Source organism: Python bivittatus, unplaced genomic scaffold, assembly GCF_059951505.1.
Source record: "Python bivittatus isolate LINGU-HERP-01145 unplaced genomic scaffold, Pbiv_v1 ctg000390_np1212, whole genome shotgun sequence".
Taxonomy (NCBI): domain Eukaryota; kingdom Metazoa; phylum Chordata; class Lepidosauria; order Squamata; family Pythonidae; genus Python; species Python bivittatus.
Window position 1 is genome coordinate 3,616,336 of NW_028277070.1, and position 27,578 is coordinate 3,643,913.

Sequence of the window (27,578 nt, forward strand, 5' to 3'; positions counted from 1 at the left end):
ACCATCACAGCCAGCATCTGAATTAACTTCTTTAAGTTAACTTCTTTCTCCGCGGATGTCCTTGAAATACATTATTTGGACAGCCCTGCAACTTATCTGCTCACAGCTGTATACTGCAAATCACTCTAATTCAGTGTTTCTCAACCTCAGTAACTTTAAGATGTGTGGACTTCAACTCCCAGAATTCCCCAGCCAGCATGGCTGGCTGGGGAATTCTGGGAGTTGAAGTCCACACGTCTTAAAGTTATTTGAGAAACACTGTTCTAATTAATCCCATTGTAATTGGGGAAGGATGTGTGGAAAGATACTTAAAACGAGACTTGCTATTGCTGATTCCTCCTCCTTTCCACTGTATGTTTACACCACCCAATAACCAGCATAACTAAATTAAAAAAATGTAAAACAACCTAAAATATAAAACAGCAGAAAAACATTGTGATTACATACAGTCGGATTTGCCTCGATTCACTTCTCTGTTTTGTATCTCGTGTTTTAAGCAGTCTATTTTTTTTTCCCCCAAAAAGAGAAACCAAGCATTTCACAAACTATTTGATCAGCTTCACACGCTGCCGTTCAGAAAGCCACGCAAATTTTTTTTTAATGACTTCTTTCATTTAGGTACATTTACAACCGCATAGTTGCCAGCTAAATCTGCAGTATTGGCTTTAGTTCTAATTGATCTAATGGTGATCTAATTTTCTTGGAACTCCATCCCAGAAGGGGGGGGGGAAAAGTGACACGTAGGCAAAATTCGGAATTGTATTTCACAGAAAAGCCACCATTCAACTTTCATATGGTCACTGTCGTTCGTCCCCTCTTGTCTACCGAAATCATGGCAGAGTTCTGCAAGATGGCGTAACTTTTTAAAGTTTTTGGAGAAAAAAACGCTGAAATACCATTGGAAAGAATACATGGATTTTAGAAGACTTTGAAGAACCAAAAGAGATAATTAAATATGTCAGGAAAGGAAATTTGTTTAAACAACCAGCAGAACCTATTTTCTAGAGAACTGCAGAAAAAGTTACTGAAGTACTTACATACGTCTACTTAAAAACAAGCAAAGCTCAGAAATTGTTAGGAAAGGTTGAAATCCCAACCTGGGAATCCTGGTCGAGGTTAGCGTGATAAAAATAGGAAAGGGACGTTTTCAACACTTTTTTTTCACATTCCATTTGTATTGCTGACTGTTATCGAAGGATCGACGGTCTGCCTTGAAGGGAAGGATCAGACCACTGATATCGATTAATCAGAGGCCCATCAAGGGGATCTGAGCTGGTCATTTCACAGTCATGGTCTTGCAGTACAGAAGCTGTGCTAAGCCCTCGCCCCCTTGCCTTCAGGGACATGTCCATGTCTGTTTTCTTGGCTACAGGAGTCATCGTCTGCCATTTTTCCCCTTCCCCACCTAGCCTGTGATTTCCGAGTGGTCTCCCATTCAAGTGCTAACCAGCCCCCAAAGGCATCAAACTGGGAAAGGAAGCCAGAGGTGCCTGGGACTCTCCACAGGTCTCCTTCCACTCCCAAGCAACTTCAGGGTTGAATGCACTCTCTGGGTTATTCTGGAACAAAGTGCCATTGCGTGAAGCTCTTCTCACGTGCTTGCAGTCAGATCAGGTCGGGGACGGTGCTGCTCCCTGCTGTTCCTCGCCCAGAGTCCAGAAAGCGAGCGCTCCAAAGCCAGGGGCCTCTGAAAGGCACGGAGAAAGGATGGGGGCACGTTAGGGACTTGAGACAGCAGACATTAAGAGGGGCTGGGATGCATATCGAGAATTTCCATTCCAATCCAGACTCTGCTCATGTGGAGGAGGAGCCCGTGGAACCACCAAATTTGTTTTATTTGCAGTTCATTTTACGCGATGAGCTGTTAATCCCACATTGAACTAAATTCCCCCGTCCTCTGATCCATTTTATTGAAAGCTCTTACTTTTGGACCCCTGTGACTCTATTTCTTTAAGCGTGGTCAAATTTTGGCATGCAATATGTAAAGTGTGCAGACTTTTGATTGATATGCTTATCTCATTAACTAATCAATCAATACTAGTTTCATGCCCACAGCATGCTTTACAGACTGGCCACTGACCGCCATAAGGAATCTCTCTTTCACGAGTTTGCAAATTCTGCAAATTTGGGAGGGGGGGGTTGGTACGGGCTTACATCTAAGCATAGTACAAGACCTGTGCTTTTCCCACAACATCCCTGTGAGGTAGGATGGGCTGAGAGAAAGCAACTGGCCCAGAGTTATTCAGTGATCGTCCATGGCAGAGGGTGGACTTGAACCCAGTTCTCCCCACTCCAAGCCCCACTACATAAGAGAGCCAGAGGGAAGATGGTCAGGAACCACAGAAACCAGGACCAGGAATAGCCAGTATATTTTGCTGGCTATTTACCTACATTTCATTTCAATATGAGGAAAAATGCCTGAGAATAAGGTCCCTATGTCGCTAGAACGGCCTCTTTACAGAAATGATGGGGTCTCCCTGTTTGGATCTTGAGGATGTTTGGTTTTTCTGCACACAGAGGGTTTGCCAGATGATCTCCGTGCTCCCTACAATCCACAACAGTCCGATTCTCTGCAACCCCCCTTTTTTTTTTACGAAGCAGAGAATCGGACTATTGTGCAGTTGGTAAATAAATGAACGAACGGAGACCCTGACTGCCCCCCCTGAGCCGGCTTCCCCCCTCCTTTCCTGCAAGGCGGACCCAGCGCTTACCCAGCCTTCGTAGAAGCCGCCCAGGGTGCCCGCCGAGTAAACGCTGTTCTCTGCCCGCAGCTTCCGGACCCGGTCCTGCAGGTGATGCGGCAAGCGTGGGGCGGCCCGGTGGCTCTGGCTGGCGTTCAGAAAGGGGGGGCAGAGAGCACGTGGTGGGAGGCGTCTGCTCCACCCCTAGGGAAAAGCGGGTGGGGGGCAGAGGGCGGGCACAGGGCTTCATCAGCAGGAAGCAGAGCAAGATGGCAGCTGCAATGGCGTAATCAAAGCCCTGCCCATCAACTAAGGGAACAGCCCAAAGGAGAAAGCTAGAAAGGGCTCGGGGCATCCAGATGTTCTGTCTGCAAGCAAGCGACCTGGCCTTGTCTCCAGACCAACCCTATGGGGTAGGACGCTCCAGGGCGTCACCAGCCTGGTGCTTTTCAGTCTTGGCTGGAAATTTGGGGATCTCTAAGTCCAACATGGCCGATGGGCCACTGACTGAGGAAAGGCTGCAATTGGTCTTTGAGGCCTTCTGGCAACCGGAAATGCTTCTGCCCCATCCTTTGCCAACCATTTTGGCATTTGTAGATGAAACCATCTGGACGTTTACTGGCACATCTTGCAACGGGGCAGGCCTTGTAACCCCCCACTCCACCCGGGGAACCTTTACCGTAGAGAAATGTCCTCCTTCCGACCCCGGGGTCGCCAGATTCTTGCAGACATTGCTGGATGGGTATCTGCAAGGGAGACTGGCACAGTTGTGAACATTCAAGGTTAGACGCTTAGCGGGAGCCCGAAAAACGCAAAACTTATGAGCAGAACATGAAAAGCAACAGGGCCTGCAAACCAAATGCAGAAGACCAGTATTTCACCTAGGTCAGTGTTGTCCAAACTTGGCCACTTTAAGATGAGTGGACTTCAACTCCCAGAATTCCCTAGCCAGCCATGCTGGCTGGGGAATTCTGGGAGTTGAAGTCCACTCATCTTAAAGTGGCCAAGTTGGCCAACACTGACCTAGGGATCTATTGCCACATTCAATCCAAAATTACTTCGTGGTTCACACAATTGCAGGAAGCCATGATATTCAGACCACACACTTACAGGTCTGTGAAAAAGTGTTTATCTGCTTCTGGATTTATGCATCACTTTGCTGCTGGAAGTTATCCAAGCTTCCTGAGACACCAATGCTGGGTGTTTTTATTTATGAAATAAACGAAACCCACACCACGTACATCACAAGGACCCACGTGAAGCTCTGATAACATCTGGTGGGAAAGCTGGGCAAAAATCCAGAAATTAAAATAAGGGGAAATCTTCCTTCCCGGAACAGTAGGTCAGTATAGAGCACTGTTTCTCAACCTTGGGAACTTTAAGATGTGTGGACCTGGACTCCCAGAATTCCCCAGCCAGCATGGGGAATTCTGGGAGTTGAAGTCCACACAGCTCAAAGTACCCAAGGTTGAGAAACACTGATACAGAGAGATCTAACAAAGGTCTTTTCAATTCTGTGGAATAACTCTGACGTATTTATGACTGTTCTCTCTGTGGTTTTAATTAACCTAAACATTGTTTTATTTTTTCTTGAGGGTCATAACCATGTATGCGCATTTACAAAACCAAGCCACAGTTCTTTCATTGCCATTCAGTACAGTAGCATGTTGGACTACAATTCTCATAAATGCCAACCTGAGCCTGATAGGGGCCATCTGGCACCCTCCACTAGACTTGGGTTCCGGCTCTCGGCATCCAGATCAGGGAACTGATTGTGGGAATTTCGGGCAGTTGGAATCCCAACATGTACGGAGGGCACCAGGTTGGGCAACTGAGTTCTGTCCTCTTTGTAACACTCACCTCTCGGGCTCCCGATCCAGGTCCTCCTTCGGCTCGCTGATGGACGTGGGATCTGCCTCATCTTTTCCATGAGCCACCTTCTTCTGGGCTGTGTGCAGGTCACCAGCTCTCCCTTCTTGTTGTGGGCAAAACACACGCTTGTCTTCCACCTGCCCTTCCTTCAGCCAGCTGCGCTGCAAGGCGATGATGTCCTTCAGGTGTTCCTGCAGGGACGTCTGTCTGATCAGCCGGACCTCAGAGGCCACCAACAAGACAGTGACGTTCAATGCCAAGCGTCAGACCCAATAAGAGAAACCTAGCATTCAGATGGAGAGCTACCCTGGTGTAGTGGTTAAAGACACGAGGTCGAAACCAGGAGTCGATGAGTTCTAGTCCTGCCTTGGGAATGAAGTCAACTGGGGGACCTTGGGCCAGTCACTCTCTCTCAGCCCTCAGAAGAAGGCAATGGCCAGCCACTTCCAAAAATGTTGACGAGAAAACCGCAGGGACTAGTCCAAGCAGTCACCAGGAGTCAAAACTAACTCAAAGGCACAAACTCTCTTTCTCTCTCTCTGCACATCAACTGAATCCTCTAGATTCCCACAGTTTAAGGGGGGGGGGGAAGGAAAAAAAATGGGTCAGGCCCAGGACAACACGTACCAACTGTAATGGTAATCGTATGATTGAGGGACACTGCGAAGGTCGTAAATGCACGCTTTGGTTGCAAAATAATTTTTTGAGCACCGTCATAACTTGGGACGGTTGCTGCATGAAACAGTCAATAAGTGAGGACTACCTGTAAGCTCTTTTAAAAATCCCTATGTTTGGCTGCATTGTTTTCAAAAGGGAACTTCCATCTTTTTGCTAAGAAAACTGCATGGCTGAGTCTGTGAAGTCACCGGGAATTGACTCAACTTAAAGGCTTTTACTACATACTTGTGTGCAACAACAAATAAGCGTTCAAAACCACTGATGCTGCGATGCACTGAGGCAGTTTCCGAAAGCAGAGGCCTCACACGGCCCCACGGCCTGGTGTCTAAGGGTGACTCACCTGAACCAGCTGCTCTTTCAAGGCTTCCAGAACTGACTGACTCTCCAGGCGAAGCCGTTCTTCCTGCTGCCTCATCTCCAGCTCCTGGAGAAGGGAGAGTCGAGCGATTAAATGCCTTGGAACGGAAGTATGGATTGACTTTCCCCAGCTATGGGTGACCAGAGATCTTTTGAGCTGGAAGCAGGAGAACAGGCCAGATGCAAGAGTCCTAGGGTTGGAAGAAATCTTAGAGATCAACCAGTCCAGGGTTCCTCAACCTTGGCAACTTTAAGACGGGTGGACTTCAACTCCCAGAATTCCCCAGCTGGGGAATTCTGGGAGTTGAAGTCCACCCGTCTTAAAGTTGCCAAGATTGAGGAACCCTGAACTAGTCCGCCCCTTGCTCAGTGTAGGACCCAGTACAACGTCTCTGACACAGGACCATCCAGTCTCTGCTTGAAGATCACCAGCGAAGGAGAAGTCACCTCTTCTTGTGGCAGCCTGTGCCACGGGCTGACAGCTCCTACAGTCAGGAAGCAGGACTCCTGTGCTTCTAACAATGGCATAACAGAGAATTTGGGCTGCTTCAGCTGGCTGGGCTGAATCTTCCCCTTCAGAAATTCGACCTTCCTTTGCAAATAGCTGCTCCGCTAACCCCGGGATCCCACTTGAGTGCAAAACTATAACCAGCGTTGGGTCTAATGCTGCATGCCTGGCATCTGTTGGCCCAGCAATTTGGAACGCATTGGCAACTTACTCCCTCCCAAAATTAAGTAAAAGTTTGATTCAATTTGAAAGGGTCAACGTTTCTCAAGAGAACCCATCTGGGTGAGATTTTGTGCAAGGATGTGGAAACTGTGTATGGCTGAGCAATCTGGCAGGGTTCCAGGTGATTCAAAAAGGCATCTGGGCCAACATGGGAGATCACCCAGTTGTGCTTTTGCCCTGCAAAAGATTCCCTGCCTGGTCATTGTTAGGGCAGGAATGGCCAATTCAAGTCTCCTGCGTCACATGAAGCACCCTGGCAATGCTTTGGGGGTTCCTAAGCACTCCCCAAATGGGGAGAACTGAAACACCTTAAGCCTTGGGTGGCTTTGAAGCCAATGTCATCCCTCCCTGACCACTGCTCTAAAATTAAACTGATTTCCCCCATTGGCAGGTCTTCAAGTCTTCCCCTGAACCCCAAGCTGGAACGCTTGGGCTCCACCCAACCAGGACAGCCAGGATCCTGCGGTCCCCAGACCTCAAATATATATTTTTAAAAATGCCCTATCCAGTCAGCAAATATAAACCCCCACTTCTCAAATGCCATTTCAAGAAGTTTACCCCCTTGTCTGCTCGGGCCAGCAGTGGCTTTCCACTCACCTTCTCTCTCTGGTTCTGGAAGATACATTGCCTCTGCATCTCGAGCTCATGGTTCAGGTCCTGGACATAACTCTGAATTTCTGCACCCACCTCTTGGAGGGCCTGGAGGGCAGTGCCCGAGGAGAGGGGGATGGTGCCCCTGGGAAAGGAAATGGTGCCAATCGTGTCATTTGCCTCACTGGAATGACGACATCATGACACGCGTGACATCCTCGTGGCTGGCCATCACCGGAAGGTGTGAAGAGAAGGCTAAAAATCGTTGGAGAACTAAAAGGGCAGATTTACAAGTTCAAATGAACTGCTTGGGGCTGAAATACAGAAGAAAATAGGGGGGAAATATTAGCAAGGACCAGGAAAAGAATCAGGCCACTCTCAAAGTTAAGAGCAGAAGTCAGGGAAACCGGTCAGGTAGATGCAAGCCAGGAGGAGGGTTAAGAGAAGACAACACAGGATGGGCAACCTGTGTTAGCTTGTAACCTGCCTTTGGCTTTGGGCCTGTCTGGATGGGTAAAACAGGGGCTCTCAAACTCTTTCAGGCCAAGGATCTGTTCATTAAAACAAATATTCCTGGAACCCCTGATGAAGAAGTAAAGCTCAAGTGAACGTTTTTCTTCCAGTTAAGTTCACATGGAACCCTAGGATTTGAAGGTGGCTTGAAAAAACCTACCTTAAAACACCTCAGAAAAGGAAAAAATCAGTTAATTGGGCTTTTAAGCACTGGAATAAGTGTCTTAAGCCTTAAAATTGTGCAGAAGAAGAAGAAAAAAAAAGAGTGAAAATTTGCCCCCTCCCTGGGCATTACAAATTACGAATTTTACTGAGGTTCTACACTCCAATCATGAACAACTCTGGATGATGTATGTCCCGACCTCCATGAATTGGGTTAAATGCAGTTTAAATAGTTCAAGAAAGAAATCCATAATCTTAGATACCTACAGGGAGCCCCAGGGTCTATCGTCCATGCAACCCCAAATCAAAACATTCTCCACTACCAGAGGGAAGACCGCACCATTCCAGCCCTCAGGAATGACAGAAGAACCGAGCTTTAAAGCCTTGCAAAGGGGCTCAGCCGGTCGGCTGGAGGCTGCCCGCCTTGTAAAGCAAGCAACGAACTCATGACAACAAAGGCGCAGACCAGACCCTGTCTGCTACTCTACCTGTACAACATGTGGGGCAGCAGGACTGCCTTCTTGGGGAGGAGGTCTTGGAGCTGCCGACACGCCAAGACAACCTGCGTGGCCAAGCAGCGGTCAGCCCGGTCAGCCTGGCCCTGGGCTTCCTGCTCCCGGAGAGACATCTGGCTGCGTTCTGCCTGCAGGCGCTGTTGATCTCCCTCCAGCTGTTGCAGCCTGGCTCTCATCTGGTCTCTTTCCTGGAGGAAGAACCCCCCCCCCCCAAGAATCTGTTTCAGGAGTCAGAGAGGCTCAGCGGACTGCTTTCTCGTGGCTGCCACAGAAGTAAGGCTGTTTGGCATGGGAAAGGGTGATAGTTCAGTCACAAGGCAAATGCTTTGCATGAGAACATCATGGGAAGTGAGGCAGGACTCCTATCTGAAACTCCTTGGGAACAGCTGCAGTCGGTAAAGACAATTCCGAGCTCAACTGGTAAAGACAATTCTGAACTCAGCCTAAGCTCAGAGCCAAAGGTATGGCTGGAAATCACATTTTGCAAAAGCTGGACCACCTAAGTGACAAGCTTTTATTCTGACTGCTGCAACTGAATTTTGCTGCAGGATGGGGAGGCCAACTGACTTCCTGGAGGATCCTGAAGCCCCACCGTGCTGCTGCAATTCGATGGCAAACTGTCACGACAGCGTGGGTGTGAGAATATTATGCAGCAAAACGTCTCTTCACAATCCCCTGGCCTTGTTTCTGGGGCTGTTGCCCTCACCTGCTCCAGCTCCTCTCGCAGCCTCTGTACAGCTTCGGCTTTCTCCTTCTGCAGCACGGCCTGGAGCTCTTCCAAGCTCGCTCTCTTCTCACCCTCAAACAAATGGGCCTGGTTCTCCAAGCCTTGGACCTTCTGAAACACAGAACGCCAGGAGGGGCCGTTCTCACTCCTGCTGGCTCTTCTGCTGACCTGTAGGACTACCCCAAGGAGCAAAGGGGGGCTCCCAGCTTCTCCACCGAATTCAGGCCCACATGCCTGCAGATCTCCTCCCACCTGCCAGAGAGGGACCTCATTCATTACGTTTATCATTCAGAAGTTAAGGGCTAATAGCCCAAATAAGCAAGACTCCAGCACTCTTTTATTAGTGAAGTCATGAAGGCAGCACCCCTGTGAGCTGTCTGAACCTCTTTTTCCCAGAATGCAAGCCTGAAGGGCTAACCCCCCTGTTCCAAAGAAGGGTGGCAATCAAATATTCATCTGCTCTTCATCAATAACGATTTGTGACACTCCCCTTCCTTTCCAGCCCCATCAACCTGGTGGCTCTCACCCTACGGAGGTCAGCAGCTTCATTCCGCAAAGCACCGTTGAGCTTCTTTTCCTTCTCCAGGACTCTCTGGAGGTCCACCCACTTCCTCCGGTCCTGTTCCCCCAGGGCCTCACGCTGCATCTGGAGAGCCGCCTGGGTGTTGGCCTCCCATTTCTTCTGCTCCTGGAGCAGCGCGTTCTGCACCTGAGAAGAAGGAGTTCACTGGCTTGTGCCCAGAGGACACACAAGTCAACAGCACAAGTTGGATCCAGGGATGGTCTGGAGACGGATTTCTTCTGCCCACCAGCATGGTATTCCCACTGTGGTTTGTTCTGTAATATACGAGCTTGATGCAGGAGGATCAAAAAAGCTTATAATTGATTATAAAGATAAATAAATAAAAGCAGAGCAATAAACAATCAACAACAATACTAAGCAAGGCTGTCCCTTGCAGACAAAACTGGCCAAAATTGGACATGAGATCAAAAGAAGTCATTGTTCCTTTCTATTTTGAGTTGATCAGACCCCCCCTAAACATTGTCTCAATTTTTGAGCACCACATTTTAGGAAGGACGCTGATAAATCATGATAATTGATTAAGTTACTGTTGATTTTTAGCAGCCATATAAATTCTCTCCCTCTCTCTCTCCCCCTATCTTTCCATAGTTCCACATATCTCTTCCCTCTGTAAGATAAGCAGACAACAAGTATATTAAGCAGCTTGAGAGCAAGAACTTGAAGAAGAAGTGCTGGCTATATTTAGCCTGGAAAAGATCTAGGGGGAGACTTGACAGATCTCTTCAAGTATGGGTGGTTATGGAGAAGAGGGGCCAAAGTTGTTCTGAGTTGTTCCAGAAGACAGGACAAGAAATGAAGGGTTTAAATTATAAGGAAGGAGATTTTAGTTGGACATCAGGAGAAATTTCCTAATGGTAAGAAGGGTTCCACAGTGGAATGGGCAGGAGATGGTGGACTCTCCTTTGCTGAAGGTGTTCCACCAGCAGTTGGGTGCCCAAGATTTGAGGATGCTATATTAGCAGATACGTGCAGAGGCAGGGGGTCGAACTAGAGGATCTCCAAGCCCCCTCCCATTCTACGATTCTGCGATCAGGGTGCTGATGAGGTAGGAGGCAGGAACTCAGCATGTGACTCAACCTACCATCTCCTTGGCCTCCAGCTTCAGAGCCACTGCCTGCTGATGTATGGCTTCCTGCTGCTGGATGACTTCTGCCTCTCGCTCCTGGATGGAAAGAAAACGACTACAGTGGCTGGATTCATACAACACACTCAACCCAGGTTAAGAAAACATAATTACTACATTCACCTAATATGCTTTGCTCAACTGGTTTGAGTTCACACACGATGCTAAGGGAATGGCTGGATTCTCATAAGATGCTGAACTACAAATTACTTGTCTTGTTGGGCAATTAGATTAATCTAATTCAACATCACCTATGCCTATGTTTTCCAACCTGGACGACTTCCAGAGATGTGCACTGCAACTCACAGAGTTCCCAGCTATGGCCACATTGGTTGGGGAATTCTGGGAATTGAAATCCACAGATCAGGAGGATACCCAGGATGAAAAAGTCAGAACTCTACTGGCTTGGAAGCAGTTCCTCAAGCTTTTAGGGAGTAGCCTCACCAACCCTACCTGGAGATGAAAACCTGAACATGAGAGCAGCTACGGCCCCACTGAGCTAAACCCCTGGCCATGATTTGAACTGTCTCCAGCTATAGAACACTTGTGGGGTGCAGACTGTGCTAAGCCACTATAGAGTTCATTCCCATGTTGTCAGGCCCAGCCCAAGGAACTCCAAGAGACAAAGCAAAATCAGTTCAGCTATGTTTATTAGCTACAACCTCTGGCAAGAATCTTCCCAGACTGAAACCCCAGCTCCCAAGTCAGCCAGCCACAAGAGTGTGAATTCCTCAGGGAGGTGCCAGTCTCATTCTCTTGTAGCTCCCACGCTCCATCGGCAAGCTAAGAAAATGCTTATCTCCCTGAGCCTGGCCTTCATAATTCCATTCCATCACACATGTGGCTTAGTGTGATAGTTCAATCCAGGCACTAAGGTTCATAAACCATGATTTATAGAAAGGGTAGGTGACCTTTGAAACAACAGGAATAGATGTGGGTGCATTCACATAATGTCTAGCATGGAACCGTGTCTATTCCAAAATGGCTGCCATTGTGGGTATGGCTAGTTACAAAACAGCCATTGATTAAAAGGTGAATTAGACCACACCCTCCCCCAAAGTTCTCATCCCTCCCAGTGGGACTTCTATGGGACTCAGAGTCTTCTGCAAATAAATGCAAGGTTGGAAGCTGGTGTTTACTCTGGAGCAGACCAGCTCCCTGTTAAATGTATTTTTTGTTAAAAGGACACTTTAAAAGATCAGGCGGGATAGTGAGTTTGCTGAGCACCAATGAAGTGTCTGGGGCATGTCAGTTTCCCTGGCCCAGCCCCAAGGTTGCCTACCCTGGTTTAGAACACAGCATATAAGACCCAAACTGTTGTGCCTTGTTCAAGTCATGCTTAAAACGCATTATGGTTTGGAGTGCTGTGTGAGCAACTTTATTCTGCGTATCCAACTTCACTGAGCTGTTGCGATGTTCAATGGGAAGCCCCTCACCAACCAAATACAGGTAGTCCTCAGCTTACGACCACAATTGGGACTGGAACTTCCATCGCTAAGTGATGTGGTTATGTTAGTCGCGCCCAATTTTACGATCTGTTTTGCCATGGTTGTTAATGAATCTGGCTTCCCCACTGACTTTGCTTGTTGGAAGCCCCCGGGAAGGTTGCAAATGGCCACCACATGACCCTAAGACGCTGTAACGGTCATAAGTACATACTGGTTGCCAAGCACCCAAATTTTGATCATGTGACCACAGGGATGCTGCGACAGTCATAAGTGCAAGGACTGGTCATAAGTCACTTTTTTCAGCGCCATCGTAACTTTGGTCATTAAACAGACAGTCGTAAGTCAAGGACTGCTTGTATCTTGCCTAAAATTCCCCAGTCAAAGGACAGAACAGAAGCATGTTATTTCAACACCTCCACAAAACACTGGCACTACTCAGGGCATGGCAATAATGACCTCTATGACCTTTCGAAGATTTTCAATTTCCTTCTGGAAGGTGACGGCTTGCTCCTGAAGAGCGCTGGCTTTAGCCTCCTCCAAGCTCCCTGCAAACTGAAAAACAGATGGGACAAAAAATAAACAGGCAGTTTATTTCCTTAAAACATGCAGTTTTTCCTCCCCATGAGGGGTAGTGTGGGAATGTAATAACCAGATCAATAAGTTTGTGTATTTAAGAAGTCAGTCTTGAATCATAAAATCAATGCAGCAATAATGAAATCCACTGATTATGCACAGGTGCAGAAAACGTGATCGGACATGCTGAATTTGGCACTCAGGGAAGAAATATTACTTTGATAAAAAAGAACATTTTAGCTTAGTGTTTCTCAATCTTGGCAACTGGTGGCTGGGGAATTCTGGGAGTTGGTCCAGACACCTTAAAGTTGCTAATGTTGAGAAATGCTGTTTTAGCTTTTCTTTAAAATGTTTTATCTAAGATAAAAAACACTGTGCTTTTTATCTTAGCCATGGAAGCAGAAAAGGTCAAATGTTAAGCAAAAGAAAGGTGAAGTCTTCTTTATGTCAGTTTTGACTCCTTGCAACTCATGGACAACACTCTTGTGGTTCTTTTTGGCAACAATACCAAAGTGGTTTGCCATAGCCTGATTCCAGGACGATGTTTTTTCAATTTCCCAATCCAAATTAGAGTTTGGGATTTCCTCCCACCCAAATCCTAACCATATCCAACTCTGCTTCGCTTCCAGGCCTAGAGAAGGTTGTCTAAGCCCAGACACGAACAAAGAAGATGGCGATCTGCGTAGTCCACTCTCAAAATCTGAGTTCTCTCCTGTGAAAGACACAGCAGAGGCAAAAAAACCAACAGCCTTTGCCAAGGCTGAGACTTCATTTCACGTCAAGCCTCACTGAGCTACGTGGGAAGCAAGGTCTACACAGATCTTAGGAAAGATTTTTGGGAAATCTTTCATGCTGGTCTGGGGTCAATACAGGATCTTGGAAACTGCAGGAGGAATTTGCCACCTTGTTCATTCATTAAGGCAGAGTCTCTGCAGGACTGGAAATGCTGCTTCCCAGGTTTGTCCCCACCTGGGCTGAACCACCATTTATGAGATAAGCCAGTGTTTCTCAACCTTAGCAACTTTAAGATAAGAATTCTGGGAGTTGAAGTCCATGCATGCTAGCTGGGGAATTCTGGGCGTTGAAGTCCATGCATGCTAGCTGGGGAATTCTGGGAGGTGAAGTCTACCCATGCTGAATGGGGAATTCTGGGAGTTGAAGTCCACATATCTTAAAGTTGTCAAGGTTGAGAAACTGAGATAAACTGCCAGAATCTATCCTTCTGTCTCCTGATTGCTGATCTCCTCTCTCGCCTCCATTCCTTTCCCAACCTTCCCACCATCTCTCACAATTCCCAGGGATTCAAAGGGCCCTGTGGATACCTCTTGCAAAGCCCATTTTTTCTCCAGCTGCATCTCTTCCCGTAGCTGACAGAGCTCTTTCTCCTTGCAAGAAGAAGGAAGAATAATTACTTACACATTCACAGCCCGGACGGTCTTTGCCGGCAATCCACGGAAAACCTCAGGAGAGGGGGTCACCTGGTTTGCTGCCGGACCCAACAAACTCGAAAGTCAAAGATCTTCCAGAAGATCCAGTCCCGCTTATATAAGCCTTGCTTGTTTTTGTGTATGTTTGTCTCTCGGTTTTGTTGGCCATAACAAAGTTTTGTTCTATCTATCTATCTATCTATCTATCTATCTATCTATCTATCTATCTATCTATCTATCTATCTATCTCTCTATCTCTCTATCTCTCTATCTCTCTATCTATCTATCTCTCTATCTCTCTATCTCTCTATCTCTCTATCTCTCTATCTCTCTATCTCTCTATCTATCGATCAATCGATCAATCGATCAATCGATCGCAGGGTTTCTCAACCTCAGCAACTTCAAGATGTGTGGACCACAACTCCCAAAATTCCCCAGCCAGCTGGCTGAGGTGGAGAAACCCTGGCCCAGAGAATCAGAACCGTTCGTGTAGAAGTGTCACCCCAGCCCCAAGTGAAATGGACCAAGACCGGGAGCCACCAGGCTTTGAACTAAGTAGCTCTGTGGCCCGAGACAAGAGAGGGAGCAAGAGATGCACGGCGCTCTGGATCGTAACGCAAAAGGGGGCTTCAGGCAACGGGCGCGTGCAAGCAGCATCTTTCAACAGCTCCCTCGGCCAGGTGCCCCTTTCCCCGGGATTGCTCCGCCTGCGCTCTCTGGCTGAAGGGCTGTCCACGCATCCCCATAAGGCCTCCAAAACCTTTGATGCGAAGCACTGCCCAGCCCTAAGGCATCCAGCAAAGCAGAGAGCGAGCACTTATTGCGAAGGAAGGATAAAGAGAACCTTCTCCCGGGATGCCTCTTGCTGAAGCCGCTCCAGCCGCTGCCCGAGTTCCTCCTTCAGGCTCCTTACGGCACCGTCCAGGGCCTCCTTTTCTGCCTCCGAGACCAGGAGGGTCTTGCGCATCTTCTCTATTTCCAGCTCCTTTTGGGACAGCAGAGCCTGCAAAGCCAAGACCCTCAGTCCTGCCTCTGGATCCGAAATCCACCTGGCAAGCAACGTCAGGCCCTCTTGCCGTACGCTTCATTCACAGACGGATACCGATTCGGGAAAACCCTGGGTAACGACCAGCTGTAAGCCCCCTTGTTATCACCGGAAAGTCTCACCGGTTCCAAAGATGGTTGCAGACGGGAAATAGTTCAGTGGCTGGAATTCTTGCAACCCGTCCTTTCTGCTCAATAAAGCTTGCTAAAGAGACTCAATTCCCATTTAATCCAAGAGAATTTTCACATCTCTGTGCGGTCCTTCTCTAAACAATGCTTTATTAATGGAGCATGAAGTCTGTTTTTTTTTTTTTAGTACAGCTGGAATCACAGGCATTTGCAGCTAGCCACGAAGGTACAAAATTCCCAGCCCTGCATGTTCTAATAAACCTGGATATTATGTGAAGAAGACAGCCTTACAAAAATCTGAACGAGGGAAGTGCATTTATATACTTAAAAACACGCCCCTATAATTAAAAGGTGCCATGTTTTGATTATTGACACATACCCAAAGGTGCACTTAGTTGGAGTAGTTTTAATACTGCACTTAGGTACACTGTTAATTTATCAGCTGATATAAAAGATAAAAGGCATATCTTGCCCCCCAAATTATTATGGCCATATAACATTGACTCTGGATTCAGCAAGACCCCTAAACTGTGTTCTAGCCAGCAGGGAAGGTCACAAAAGGTGATCTCATGACTGCAGCTCCCTGTGACATCGTAATTGTGAGCTGGGCACCCAAGTGCCTGGATCACAATCATGTGACCGGGGTAGTGGTGCTGCGATGGACAGAACTTCAAGGATTGGTCGTATGTCCATTTTTTCAGCACTGCCGTAACTTTGAACAGTCAATGAACAAATGGACGTAAGCCGAGGACTGCCTGTAAATACTGTTTCAGAGGAAATCTTCAAAGAACATACGGTCTCTCAGAAACAAGAGTTTGAAAACTGACATTTATCAACAAGCAGCCAACTTTCCTCCCCAATACCGAAATTCATGGTTAGCATCTTGGATGGCTGCCAGTTTCCAAGAGGTCACCCAGACCTGGTGTCTGGACTATGAGGCTCTCCAAGGGGGTCTCCTTACCTCCTGGAGCTGCTTGGTCTTCTCACTGGCCATTTCCTCCATGGAGGACAGCTTAGCTCTAGAGCTCTTCAGCTGGAACTTCAGAGAAGACAGCTGGTCCTCTAAGCAGCGCACCTGGTTCTTCAGCTCTTCTCGCTCACTGACCAGTCGAGATACCTGATGGGGACAGAGGTAGATTTGGAGATGTGAAAGCTTGGCAAATAATTGGAAATGCTGAGTCTGGAGAGAACGTCCCCCCTTAACTAATAGTCTTTTCTTGTTTACAGAAAATTAGATGACAAAATTTATCCTAAATAAATCAAACCAGGGTGAATGACTGTGATTTGCTTATCGTTTGCTACAGAAATGGTGGGTTTTCCATCTCTGGAGGTTTCTTAGAACTGGACAGCCTCCTCTCCGGGTTGATGTAATTGGCTTTCCTGCATGCTGCCGAGGGTTGGACTAGATCAGAGTTTTTCAAACTTGGCAACTTTAACGTGGGTGGACTTCAGCTCCCAGAATTCCCCAACCAGCATGGGTGGACTTCAACTCCCAAAATTCCCTAGCCCACATGGGCAGACTTCAACTTCAACTTCCAAAATTCCCCAGCCACCATACCTCTTAAAGTTGCCAACTTTGAAAAACACTTGACTGGATGATTCTTGTGGTCTTTTCCAACTCCACAATTCTACCATTCTCTGAATTTCAGTGGTGCAACTGGAAGTGGGAGAAAGCTCCAGTACCGCAAAAAAGTATTTGGGGGGACGGTAGCCCACCTCGGAATTAATTCCATTAATATCAGAGCCTGGTGAGTTTCCACAGGGAGAGAATTCCATCCAAATGTGGAACCTGCCCGAGTTGGTTTGGTAGGACAGCCCCATACCTGCCCCTCTGCTGCCTCAACACATACACACGATTTCACCTGTTTTTCTGCTGAAGCTGGCACAAAATCCTTGGCATTTTGTTGTATTTCCATTGTGTGATCCGAGGAAAAGGTTTCTAAGTGTTGGAAAAATGGGACTCGGAAGCCACCTGCAGCCGGTGGGTTGCCCCCTCCGAGTGCCTTTGATTACTGTATTTATTGGCCTATAACATGCACCTTTGTCCTTAAAACTGGAGCTGAAATCCTAGCTGCGTGTTATATGCTGATACTCAAGTGGCAGGGCTGGGAGAGTGAAGCCTTCATTTGAGCCAGGGTTGTAACTGGGGCAGCTCCGCAGAGCAGGAGGTGAGCGGTGGGGAGTGCCGGTTTCCTTCGTTCGAAGAGGTGCTTTTCTTTCGTATTACATATTTACCTTATAAGTGGTATAAATGTTAATAAACAAAAAGTTCAGAGCTCCCTTTACCTTGCTTCCAAATCATTTATTTTAAATTTAAGTTTTTTACTCAAACTTCCTTCTTAAAATTAAGGTGCATGTTATATGCCTGTGCGTGTTATATGGCGATAAATACAGGTAAATGGGGTGGCGGGTGGATTTCTCTGGTGGAAGGGGAAGGGAGAAATGCCATCCCGGTGGGAAGCGCATCACGCTTCACCTCCACTCGGAGAGCCCCGTACTGGCTGCCCTGCCGCCTGAGCACACTCAGTTCTTGTTCCAGTTCCCACACGTCCTTCAGGCACACCTCTCGCTTGTACTCCAGCAGCACCAAATCAGCCCTGCGGGAGGAAAGAAGAACGTCCCGAGTTGTGGGGCAATGGAGGCAGAGGGACAAAGAGGCTGAAGCACCCACAGCAGAGGCGGCTGGGTGACAGAAAGAAACATGTCGCATTTGGGGCATCTCCAGGCTGGGCATAGACCCTGGGCGTGTGTGCCTCGGGGCTCCACCCGCTAAGGGTGAACTCGCGCAGACCTTCATGGGCTGGAAGCCGGGTCTTTGGGCCACCCCACGGGCTTGAAGACCTGTCCTCAAATCAATCCAGCCTGGTCCCCAATGTCATAGCTCATGGTGGGATTTTCTCTCTAAGGGCTTGGGACGGCTTCCTACTTCTCCACCACCGTTCTGAAATGTTGCTGGGCCTTCGTTTTGGCCAGGTTGCACGAATTGCCCCCCAAGTTTTGCTGGGGTGCTACAAAAATGCCTCCCACACCAGCACCTCTCTCTCTGTGGGGATGGCTCAGCAGAGTCCCTTTTCTGCTCTCCTGGATGACCTTAATCCTGACCAAATTCCCTGGCAGAGAAACACGGCTTCTGTCTGCTGTCTGTAGCCAGGATCCAGATATACCCTTCTGGGGAGCTCAAATTTGGGCTTCCATATGTACCATCTGTTTTCCCTTGTGACTGAAGAATTGTTTTGTATTTTACTTTATTTTAGTGTAGACTACATATACACACACTCACATATGTGTATGTGCATATATTGTGTGTCTGTGTGTGTGTGTGTGTGTGCATAAAAAATAATACTTGCATTTGACTTCTGGCCATATTGTTGGCTGTATGAAGCAGACCATACCGAGAAATAAACTCCTCAGAAGACTCAATTTTTATTTAGATTGGCTACAGCAGTGCTTCTCAACCTTGGCAACTTACGATGTGCAGACTTCAACTCCCAGAATTCCCCAGCCAGCATGGGAGAACTGAAGTCCATCCATCTTAAAAGTTGCCAAGTTTGAGAAACACTGAGCTACAGTAAGATAATCTGGCAAGTCTGATTGTGCTTCGCCTCTTCCCTCCTTTTAAACTTGTGAATTAGGGGGTTCGAGCCGCTTTTGCAAACTCCTTCATTCTTTGGACTTAAGCCATGTTTGGGCAACGCTCATTTATCTCCCTCAAGGTCATCCTCTTCACTCTCTACACTTATAGCGGTAAGGAACACGGACGGATTGATACCTGGCCTCGTCCATTTTATCCCGATGTTCTTCCGTGTGCAACTCCAGTCTCCTCACCAGCTCCTGGCGCTCCTGCAGGGCTTCCTGAAAAGTCTCCAGCTCCAGAGCCACATGCTGGGAGGAGAAGGAGAAGCAGGAGGAGGAGGAGGAGGAGGAGAGGGAGAGGGAAGAGGAGGAGGAGGAGGAGGAGGAGGAGGAGGAGGAGGAGGAGGAGGAGGAGGAGGAGGAGGAATTGTTGTTGTTGTTGTTCAGCTGCAGCCTGCAGTGCTCAGCCCTCCCCTCCCTTTGTGCCAGGAAGGGTTGGTGTCGAGGAACCCACCCCATGGTGCCAGCCAGGGCCCTTGGGCTACCTAACTTTATTGTTACTCTGACAGATCCCCCATCAGAAGCTCCTGCGGAGGGAGTTCAAAACGTGCACGGCGGCCTCACGCCCTCGGCTTCACATCACAATCAAAGGTCGGCCGAAGGCGGCCCTCCTGACTTTCCGAACTGCCTCCGGCAGACCTGCATGGCTAGTTCAGCAGGCGCCAGCCCTCTGAAGTGGACCAGGTCAGGAAATAAACCCCACACGAGCTATGGGAACTCCGCTTTATTGTAACAGGGTATAACAACAGGATCTGGAAAGCAGGCCAGAATTTCTCTCTGCCAGGGAGAGTCGAGGCGAGGCAGTCCTCCTCCCTGTCCAGGCTCAATTCACGCTTTCTTAATGGCTGCTGCAAACCCACTTCAAGCCTATGTCTGAACTCCTCTGCAGCAGGTGACGTGAACCAGGCAAATTGGGTTAATCTGGCAAACCGTGGTCCTTTTAACCAGGGGCGAGCGTGCCAGCCAGCCCTAATGAGGCACGGCCAGGAGGAAACCCTGCAGCCCCTTCACCTGCCCTCCCCATCCAGCTCTCCCGGGGAGGCCCTGCTACCTTCTTCTGCTGGAGGATGCCGCGCAGGGAGGCCTCCGCTGCCTGGATCTGAGCCTTCTTTTGCAACAGCTTTTCGTCTTCCAGTCTCGAGTCCTGCGTAGCAGAATCACAACACCTGAGAGCATTCAAAGGGCTAATGTAAAGATGCGAAGGTGGGTCTAAGCAGGAAGGATAACGGAGGAAATTTCAGCAGCCCCATACGGCAGAGGGGTTGGCTGAGGGTCTCTGCCCCCCGACACAAGCTGGGATGAGTGAGATTCAGCATCTTGTGCCCAATTCCCATTGGCCTGAATGGATGCTGTCAAGAGGCATATTCCAAGTATGTGAGGCCGCTCTCTGTTTGGGGAGGAGAACCGAGAGCCTCAAGGGGAGAAATGGAGGTTTTTAGTAGTTGCAAAACTTAAGGCATCCATTTTGCCTCTTAAGCACCCCAGATACAAAACAGGTGCCCCAAATCTGGTCTTACTTAATGGAGATGTCCTCCAGGATCTCTCAAAGGGATATCTGGTGGACTGCAGGTGACCCCCCGAGCCACATTTTTTGCACCCAAATCTTGCTATGATGTGTAAACCAGGCTACCACATTAAGCTATAATGTAGTTTATTTGTTTGGGCATTTGGAGAAAAGGTTTTGTGTGAATATGGAGTTGGAAGGTTGGCTTCTGAGTGCAGGAAGAGCTATATATGATGTGAAAATAAATGGTACGCTTCCCAAATGGTTTAACTCTGAGCAAAGAGTAAGACACGGATGTATGACGTTCCCTTGGATGTTAAAGGTATTTATGTGCACAGAAGGGTGCTCATTGGGGATGCGAACATGTGGAAACTTTGGTATGTAGACAATGCTATATTGTTGACTTAGAACCTGATTTGCAGGAAATGTTAGATGACTTTATGATGCAATGAAGAATATGAGCCTGAACATTAAAGCATCAAATACCGATGTAGTTAGGACAGTGTTTCCCAACCTCAGCAACTTTAAGCTGTGCGAACTTCGACTCCCAGAATTTCCCAGCCAGAAACACTGCATTAGGAAAATGAAGTAATGATTGCATATGACGTTTAAATGGTAAAAAAATTAGCGCAAGCAATGAATTTGTGTACCTGGGTAGAACGTTTACTAAAAATGGGAACAAGGATGGAGAAATCTGAAAATGTGCAAATGCTGATAGAAAGGTACCTGGTAATATGCAACCTGTTGTGAGGAATGAATGTTTGCAAAGCATTTGCAAAACAGATTTATGAAGGGAGAGGGGAGGGGTTGAGAAGAAGGATGAGAAAATTGCGGCTGGGTGGAGCTGAGGTCCTCAAAAGGGGAGGACAAGAAATTTAAAGAACGAAGGGCAATGAAGGAAGCAGTTGTTGGAAAAGTATGGCATATGGATTTAGTTTTCTTCTTCTGATCTCATGCCTTTAATTCATTTGGTTTACTATTTCTTATTCCATCTGGCATAAGGATGCTTACTCCAAAAGGGAGCGTGATGGCTATGTAAGCCTGGATGCTACATGGGGGCATCTGGAAGGTATGGTCAAAATAGTGGAGTTGGCTACCACACATAAAAACAGGCCAAGCTTTGACCGCACCATCCTGACCGCCATCTTGACTGTTCTTACCATATCCTCTGGACACCCCGGGCGCCACGTGTTATGTGGACGGGCATTCTCAGGCCCATATTCCTCTCCTGGAACCAGGGAGGCAGCCGGGGCCCTGCCTGTTTTGGCAAACCGTGGAGGCGAAAGACTCAGAAGCCGCTCGGCTGGACATGCCTTCGCCATCTCAAGAGCCTGCAATTCTTACCTGCTCTCGCTTCTGGATGGATTCCTCCAGCTGTCTTAGTTTGCCTGCACCATCCTCGGTTGGAGCATCTGCCGGGTGCCGTCCGGTCCTGGAAGTAGCCTGAAAAATGGGTATCAACAAAGTAAATGAACCTGAAGTTAACCTAAATGTCTCGCAAGCAGGGGAAGGTGTTTCTTCCCATGTCCACCTGCTTGGATCCCAAGACCTTCACCTGAAATGCTGCTTTCACCACATCAGGCACGGCCCTTTCAGTGGCGGCCCCATTTCTGTAACATCCTGCACGGAGAGGCCTGCCTGGTGCCCTCATTACAGCTCTTTTCCTGCCATAATGGTGAAGATCCTTTTATTTATTTTCCCAGGCATACAAGTAAACCATTTCAGTTCCCTTTCCAGAACTGCATTATTGCTATTTCTTTTCCTGTGCTTTTATGTTGAGTTATTGTCACTATTATTCCTGCTTCTGGTTTTTACTCCTGTTTCTATTTTAGTTCCTGCTTTTATTTCGATTTTTTTACACCATTTCACTTTTTACAGTGGGTCTGAAAGAGCTTTGCCTCAGGTGGAGCGAGAATGGCTCGGAGCAGGAAGCCCACCTCTTCGAAAAGTATGCCACGAGTCATACACAAGCCCAGCTCAGTTGGGCCCAAACATTTAACAAGCCTGGGCAAGAAGATGCTTCCTGCAAAACTCCATGCAAGATAGAGGGACAACAGTCTTCTCCCACTGCCATTCTAAGAAACTGGATCCTCAGTGGTATACGCTGCCTAACCATGGAGGCTTCATTTACGACCACTGTGACCAATAAAGTTTCCCCCTAAGAGCATGCATGAACTGACCCTTTAATTATCTGGGGGCAAGCTCAAAGTACGAGAGCGTCTTCTGAAAGAATCCTCCAGCCTACGTCCTGCCCCTCACTTCTTGTCGTTTCAGGCTAGTCCTTCCTCCCAATGAGAGAAACCCAGGAAGAACAAAAGTTCAACCCCATAAGGGTCAAAGAAGTCAAGATGGTGGCCACCACCATGCAGTCAAAGCCCACAAGCAACGCATATGAAAAAGGGCGGGGCTTTGATCACATGGTTGTAGCCACCATCTTGATGTTTTTGAAGCCCTCCCTACAGAAACTCCCACCCAACTCTGAGCCACAGCCCAATCCATGGGGTCTCCTGCTCCAGTATTGAGGACCGGTTAGCTCCACGGTCAATCCCCTTCTGTGATTCTCAAGGTAACCCTTCCTCCCACTTCCAGCATATCCTGAATAGACCTGGTTTGGGCTGTAGCTTCCTGCTGTGGCTTCTTTCCAGTTGGGAGCCCACCTCCTGAAGTTGCCAGAGCTCCATCTGCTTTGGGTACTCAGCTTTGCAAACTCCTCTTCATCCACACCAGAGACGCAGGAACTTGAGGACCTGAAAAAGCACAGCAGCCCCGGTACCGCGTGATGACACTGTCTCAGGACAGTCGAACCAGAGGCAGAGCAAAGTAGAGCCCCCCATGAGCAAATCTTTCCCAAGCCAGAGCCCTCCAGAGAGATTGAGAGTGCAACTCCCAGCACGGTGTGCTGGGGGACCCAGAGTCCAGATCTCTGGGAGGCAACCCCCACCCTTTTAGTCTTCTGGAAGGCCACCAAGATCTGGTTCTTCCTCCAGGGATTGGGGTTGAATGATGGGAGCCTATGGACAGTTGTTGGGGCATCTTAGAGGATGACTGAGGCACCGGTTTTTACTCTTTGTTTTATGGTGTTATGATTTTGTAGTTTTATTGTTGTGAACCACCCAGAGTTGTGCTCCAAGACGGGTAGCCGTATAAATCTTTTAAACAACACAAACAGGTCGGGGAAGGTGGTTCTACAAAAGGTAGGTGGGACAAGTGAGTCTGCTTTTGCTACTCATGAGAAGGACCAGCTTGCCTGTCACCTACTTCCTCCCCAACCCGCCCCCCCCCCCAAATACCTTACTTGGTCACCTCCCTGTCTGCTGTGATTTCACCCTTTCAACCCTGCCGGCTCTGGTTTTAAGTAAATGCTGAAAATGCTCAGGAAATTTGACATGGCGCATTCTGACCCCTGGCTCCAGGGGGTCATTTATTCAGGAGGCACTGCACCCCAAGTCATCCTTCCCCAGGCTTTCATTGGGAGGTGCAACTTCGTATGCCTGTTGCTCAGAAATTCAGGCATCTCTTAGTGGTTTCATCCCCTAGGATGTTTGCAACCATAGGCAGGCCTGACCTCCAAGACGATCCACATACGCCTTGTCAACTGCAGCCCCCAGTTAGAGATGAAGACTGCATAAAAGTGACACACAACTTACTTTTCCATGCAAGCTCAAAGCCCCCTCCCCACCTGTTATTTCAGAGACTGAGAGGAGAAATAAGCTGGAAGTCAGTTCTGTGCAAGCAGAAATCATGGCTTCAAAGAAAACCTTCTCCGACTTTCCCCAGCCTGATGCCCAGTTCCCCGAGGCAGAGCTCCAGTTGCCTCAGTGCTGGGCTAGGGATGATGGGAGATGCAGTCATGAGTTCTATCTATGGCCATGGAAATAATGGCCATAAATAATGGATATAAACTGCAGCTATCTAGATTTTGTTCAAGTATATGGAAAAATTTCCTGATGGTAAGACCTGAAGGAGTGAAACAGTCTACCTACCAGCCCATTTCTGGAGGTTTTCAAGAAGAGGCTGGATGTCCCCCACTCAAGAATAGGTTATTTTGGTTTCTTGCATACTGCAGAGGGCTGGACTAGATGATTCTTGTGGTCCTTCCAAGAATGTTAGTCCCACCTGAAGGACACCTGTTGGGTGTCCTGCTCTGTGCCCAGCCTAACACCCTTTTCCCCTCTTCTCTAGCAGAACTTCACAGGAGACTATGTTGAATGCCTGGCTTGTGAGTCTCCAGCCTCAGAGGAAACACACACAGGCAGAGGTCCTGCAGGGTGGTGGGTCTCGAAGTCTTCCTCTTAGGCCCCAGCGGCTTCTCTGGTCTCTGCTTCTCACAGGCTCACAGACACTCACCTCCATGAGTCCTTCGGTGGCAGCAGAGGCTTCTTCACGTTGTGGCCATCCACTGTTGGGGAGAAGAGACCGGCTTTAGTCCATGCTCTTGAAGGAGAGAAAAGGTCCCGCCAGTTCCCAACCCAAGAACTGGCTTTGAGAAAAGGAGTGGACAGAAGCCACCCCAAAGTGCGACCCACTTTCCCCCTTCCCAAAGCCACAGCCCCTTCTGCTGCAATCCGGATCAGGCCCTGCCAGCACTTGGGAACCAGCGAACCAGACCCTAATGGCCCCTTGATGGCCAAGCCTGGAGTTCCTAGAAACTGGGGGAGGGAAAGGTGAGGGGGCATTGCCAGTTGACGTCCTTCCATGCCATCATTCACTCTAAATTGGGGGGGCAACTTTTGTCTGGGGCAAGGCCAGTGACAGCAGATTGCCAGAGTGGGGTGGGGGAATGTTTGGGGCAGTTTTTTTCCCAGGGGGAAATGGGTTTCTTGAGCCCTTGGGGAGGACTCTGGCCTCCACTTTGCTTCTAGAACCCCCTCAAAGTGTCCCAAAATGAAAAACGCAGGAGTGAAAATTTAGACTCTGAACCTTGCTACATGCAAGCCAGAAGTTTCTCACATCTACTTGAGAGTCTCCCCCAACACACTATTTTCTTCGAAAAGAAACTGGAGGTATTTGCTACCATCTCTTTCCACAAACACAAACACGTCATTCACAACACAATCCACGCTGATCTTCTGCAATGTCCATGCAGATACCAGGTGGAGGCCTCTGGTGAAGCCACCAGGACTTCAGGCACATAAAGACAGCACTGTACAAATGACATGAACTATGTCATTTGTGTCCATTGCATGACATCATGTGTGACATCACTCCCCCATCTCCCACACGGACACCCATGCTGGAAAGGCTTTGCAAAGCCCAGTTCAAACTGGATCCAGGTTTAAGCAGTTGCTCCTTTCCACCAAGGACAAAGCAGCCTGAATCTGCGGAGCTGGGACTGAGCGTGCCAGAAGGGTTGAAGGCCACATCCTGCAGCTGCTCACTCCTACATACTTGGAGTGGACAATATGGCTTGTTCAACAAACCATGGTTAAAAACTCTAGCTTAATGTTCTGTGTGAAGCCGGTTCCATTTGTTTGCAACGGAAGGAGGAAGCTGAGGCTGGAATAGCATGACTGGGAAGTCAGATCAAATCTTCATTCTGCTAGGAAGATAGCCCCTCACTGCCTACCTCCCAGGACTGTTGTGAATATAAAGTGGAAGGGGAAGAACCACACACCCCATCTTGAGCTTCTTGGAAGAAAAATCAGGCATAAACCCGAGCAGTAAATGTTTGCCCTCCCAGACACTGCAATGGATTATTTTGCTCAAACTCTTCACATTAATGTATCTCCAATAATTTCCCCCAAAATCATACTTTGCAAGTGTTTTCATTATCCTGTCTCTCCCCCCAGTATCCCTTGTGTAATGCTGCATCTGGAGAGTGACAAGCTACACCACCGAAGCAGATCAGCGACAAGGATCCGGTCTCTTAAATCTTCCTTTCAAACGTTATTACAGGCTCTCTTAACTGCAGAGTTTTGCAGACAAAAAGGCTGCAATCGCAACCGGATTTCAAGGCTTCCTGTCCCAGATTCCTTGTGAGGATCCTCCCTTTCACTCCCCAAAGCCCCCACTGGTGGGAGGCGGCCGCGAACAATCTGCAAAGGGCTTGCTCTTTACGATGAACGGTGCCACCGAGCATCCTGCCCAACTCACTTTCTCCCCTCTCTGGAACTTCATCACAGACTTCATTGCTCAGAGCGACAGCCCAGGTCTTCCCGAGTCCTCCGGCCCGCCCTGGCGGCTTCTGGGCATCTTTCGGGGCATAAACAACCCCAGGATCCCTTCCCAACTCGGAGGGAGCCAGCCTCTGCCTTCTGCCAAGGAGTCTGGCTTCTGGAGGATAGAGTGAGGGAGGCAGGATCAACTGCCCTTGATCTTCTCCACCAAAGGGCCACGGGCCACTTCTGCAGGGTCCTCCAAGGGGGCCTGGCTGTGTAACCCCTCCTCCTGGGGGGTCTGATGAGGCCTTCTCAGGAGGGCAGACCTCTGCTGTCCTTGGTGGGACTCTAATTTTTGACGTGCTTCTTCTGGCCATTGGCCAGGACGGCAGAGGATCTTCAACGAGCACCCAGTGGCTTGAGCTTCTGGGGATGCTCTGTCTCCGCTCCAACCCTTTTCCTCCTCGCTGTGATTCCAGGAACCCACTTTCCCGAGAGATCCCACCTTTTTCTCTTGAGCTCTGGAGCCTGGGGCGAAGATTCCTGTTCCACGGTTGGGCTCCCCTTCCTGTATCCATTCCACTGGAAGTCTTGGCAGAGCACTTCTGTCTAAGCGCAGACACCTTTTCTCCTAGAGACTCCACACTCCTGACTCCATGTTGAGCAACACTCTGGAGTGGAGCTTCTCTGGAGTGGAGAGCAAATTCCTGGCTCCATTTTTCCTTGGATGCTCCCGCTGGCAACTGCTTGCTTGCCAAATCCAATGTGCGAGGATCCAAAGCAGTGCTGAGAGATCTGAAAGGCGAGGAAGGGCCAGCGTTCCCAGACAGGCCTGCAGCACCGGATGCCAGAGGCCTGATGTCTCTGGGGCATAACGCAAGAGCAGAAACAGCCTCATCCTCATCGGAGCTCAGCAGCAGATCCACCAGACCTTTCTGGAACTCAGCAGCTAAGTCTTCGGTGCAAATGGAGTCTGATTTGCTTGGGGCGTCCTTCGAGTCAGGGAGATACAGCAGCCGCCCTCTGCGGTCCACCTTCTGAGAGGGCAGGTCTCTGTCCACACCTGCATTCCCCCTGCCTGGATCTGCAGGGAGAAGGAAGCAAATGGAGAGCCGAGTGAACCTCTGTCTGCGTCAGAATTCACGCCCGTGAAATCTCTGCAACTTCCACATGGCGGAGAGGCAGGAGAA

At 48.6% G+C, this 27,578-nt stretch overlaps 1 protein-coding gene across 1 annotated transcript; it reads right to left on the minus strand.

Annotated features, from left to right (window-relative positions):
- Positions 1-282: 282 nt before the first annotated feature.
- LOC112541805 (uncharacterized) lies at positions 283-27,069 on the minus strand. Its single transcript, XM_025172836.2, has 21 exons — positions 26,384-27,069; positions 24,638-24,689; positions 22,896-23,037; positions 21,635-21,733; positions 19,838-19,930; positions 18,923-19,035; positions 17,630-17,750; positions 16,115-16,270; positions 14,825-14,983; positions 13,876-13,938; positions 12,437-12,532; positions 10,491-10,571; positions 9,353-9,535; positions 8,806-8,937; positions 8,073-8,287; positions 6,916-7,054; positions 5,572-5,655; positions 4,542-4,744; positions 3,361-3,439; positions 2,712-2,885; positions 283-1,687 (listed from the first exon to the last, which is right to left on the minus strand). Exons 1-21 carry the CDS (start codon positions 26,964-26,966, stop codon positions 1,592-1,594), a joined length of 3,063 nt encoding a protein of 1,020 aa, XP_025028604.2. The 5' UTR covers positions 26,967-27,069; the 3' UTR covers positions 283-1,591.
- Positions 27,070-27,578: the final 509 nt, after the last annotated feature.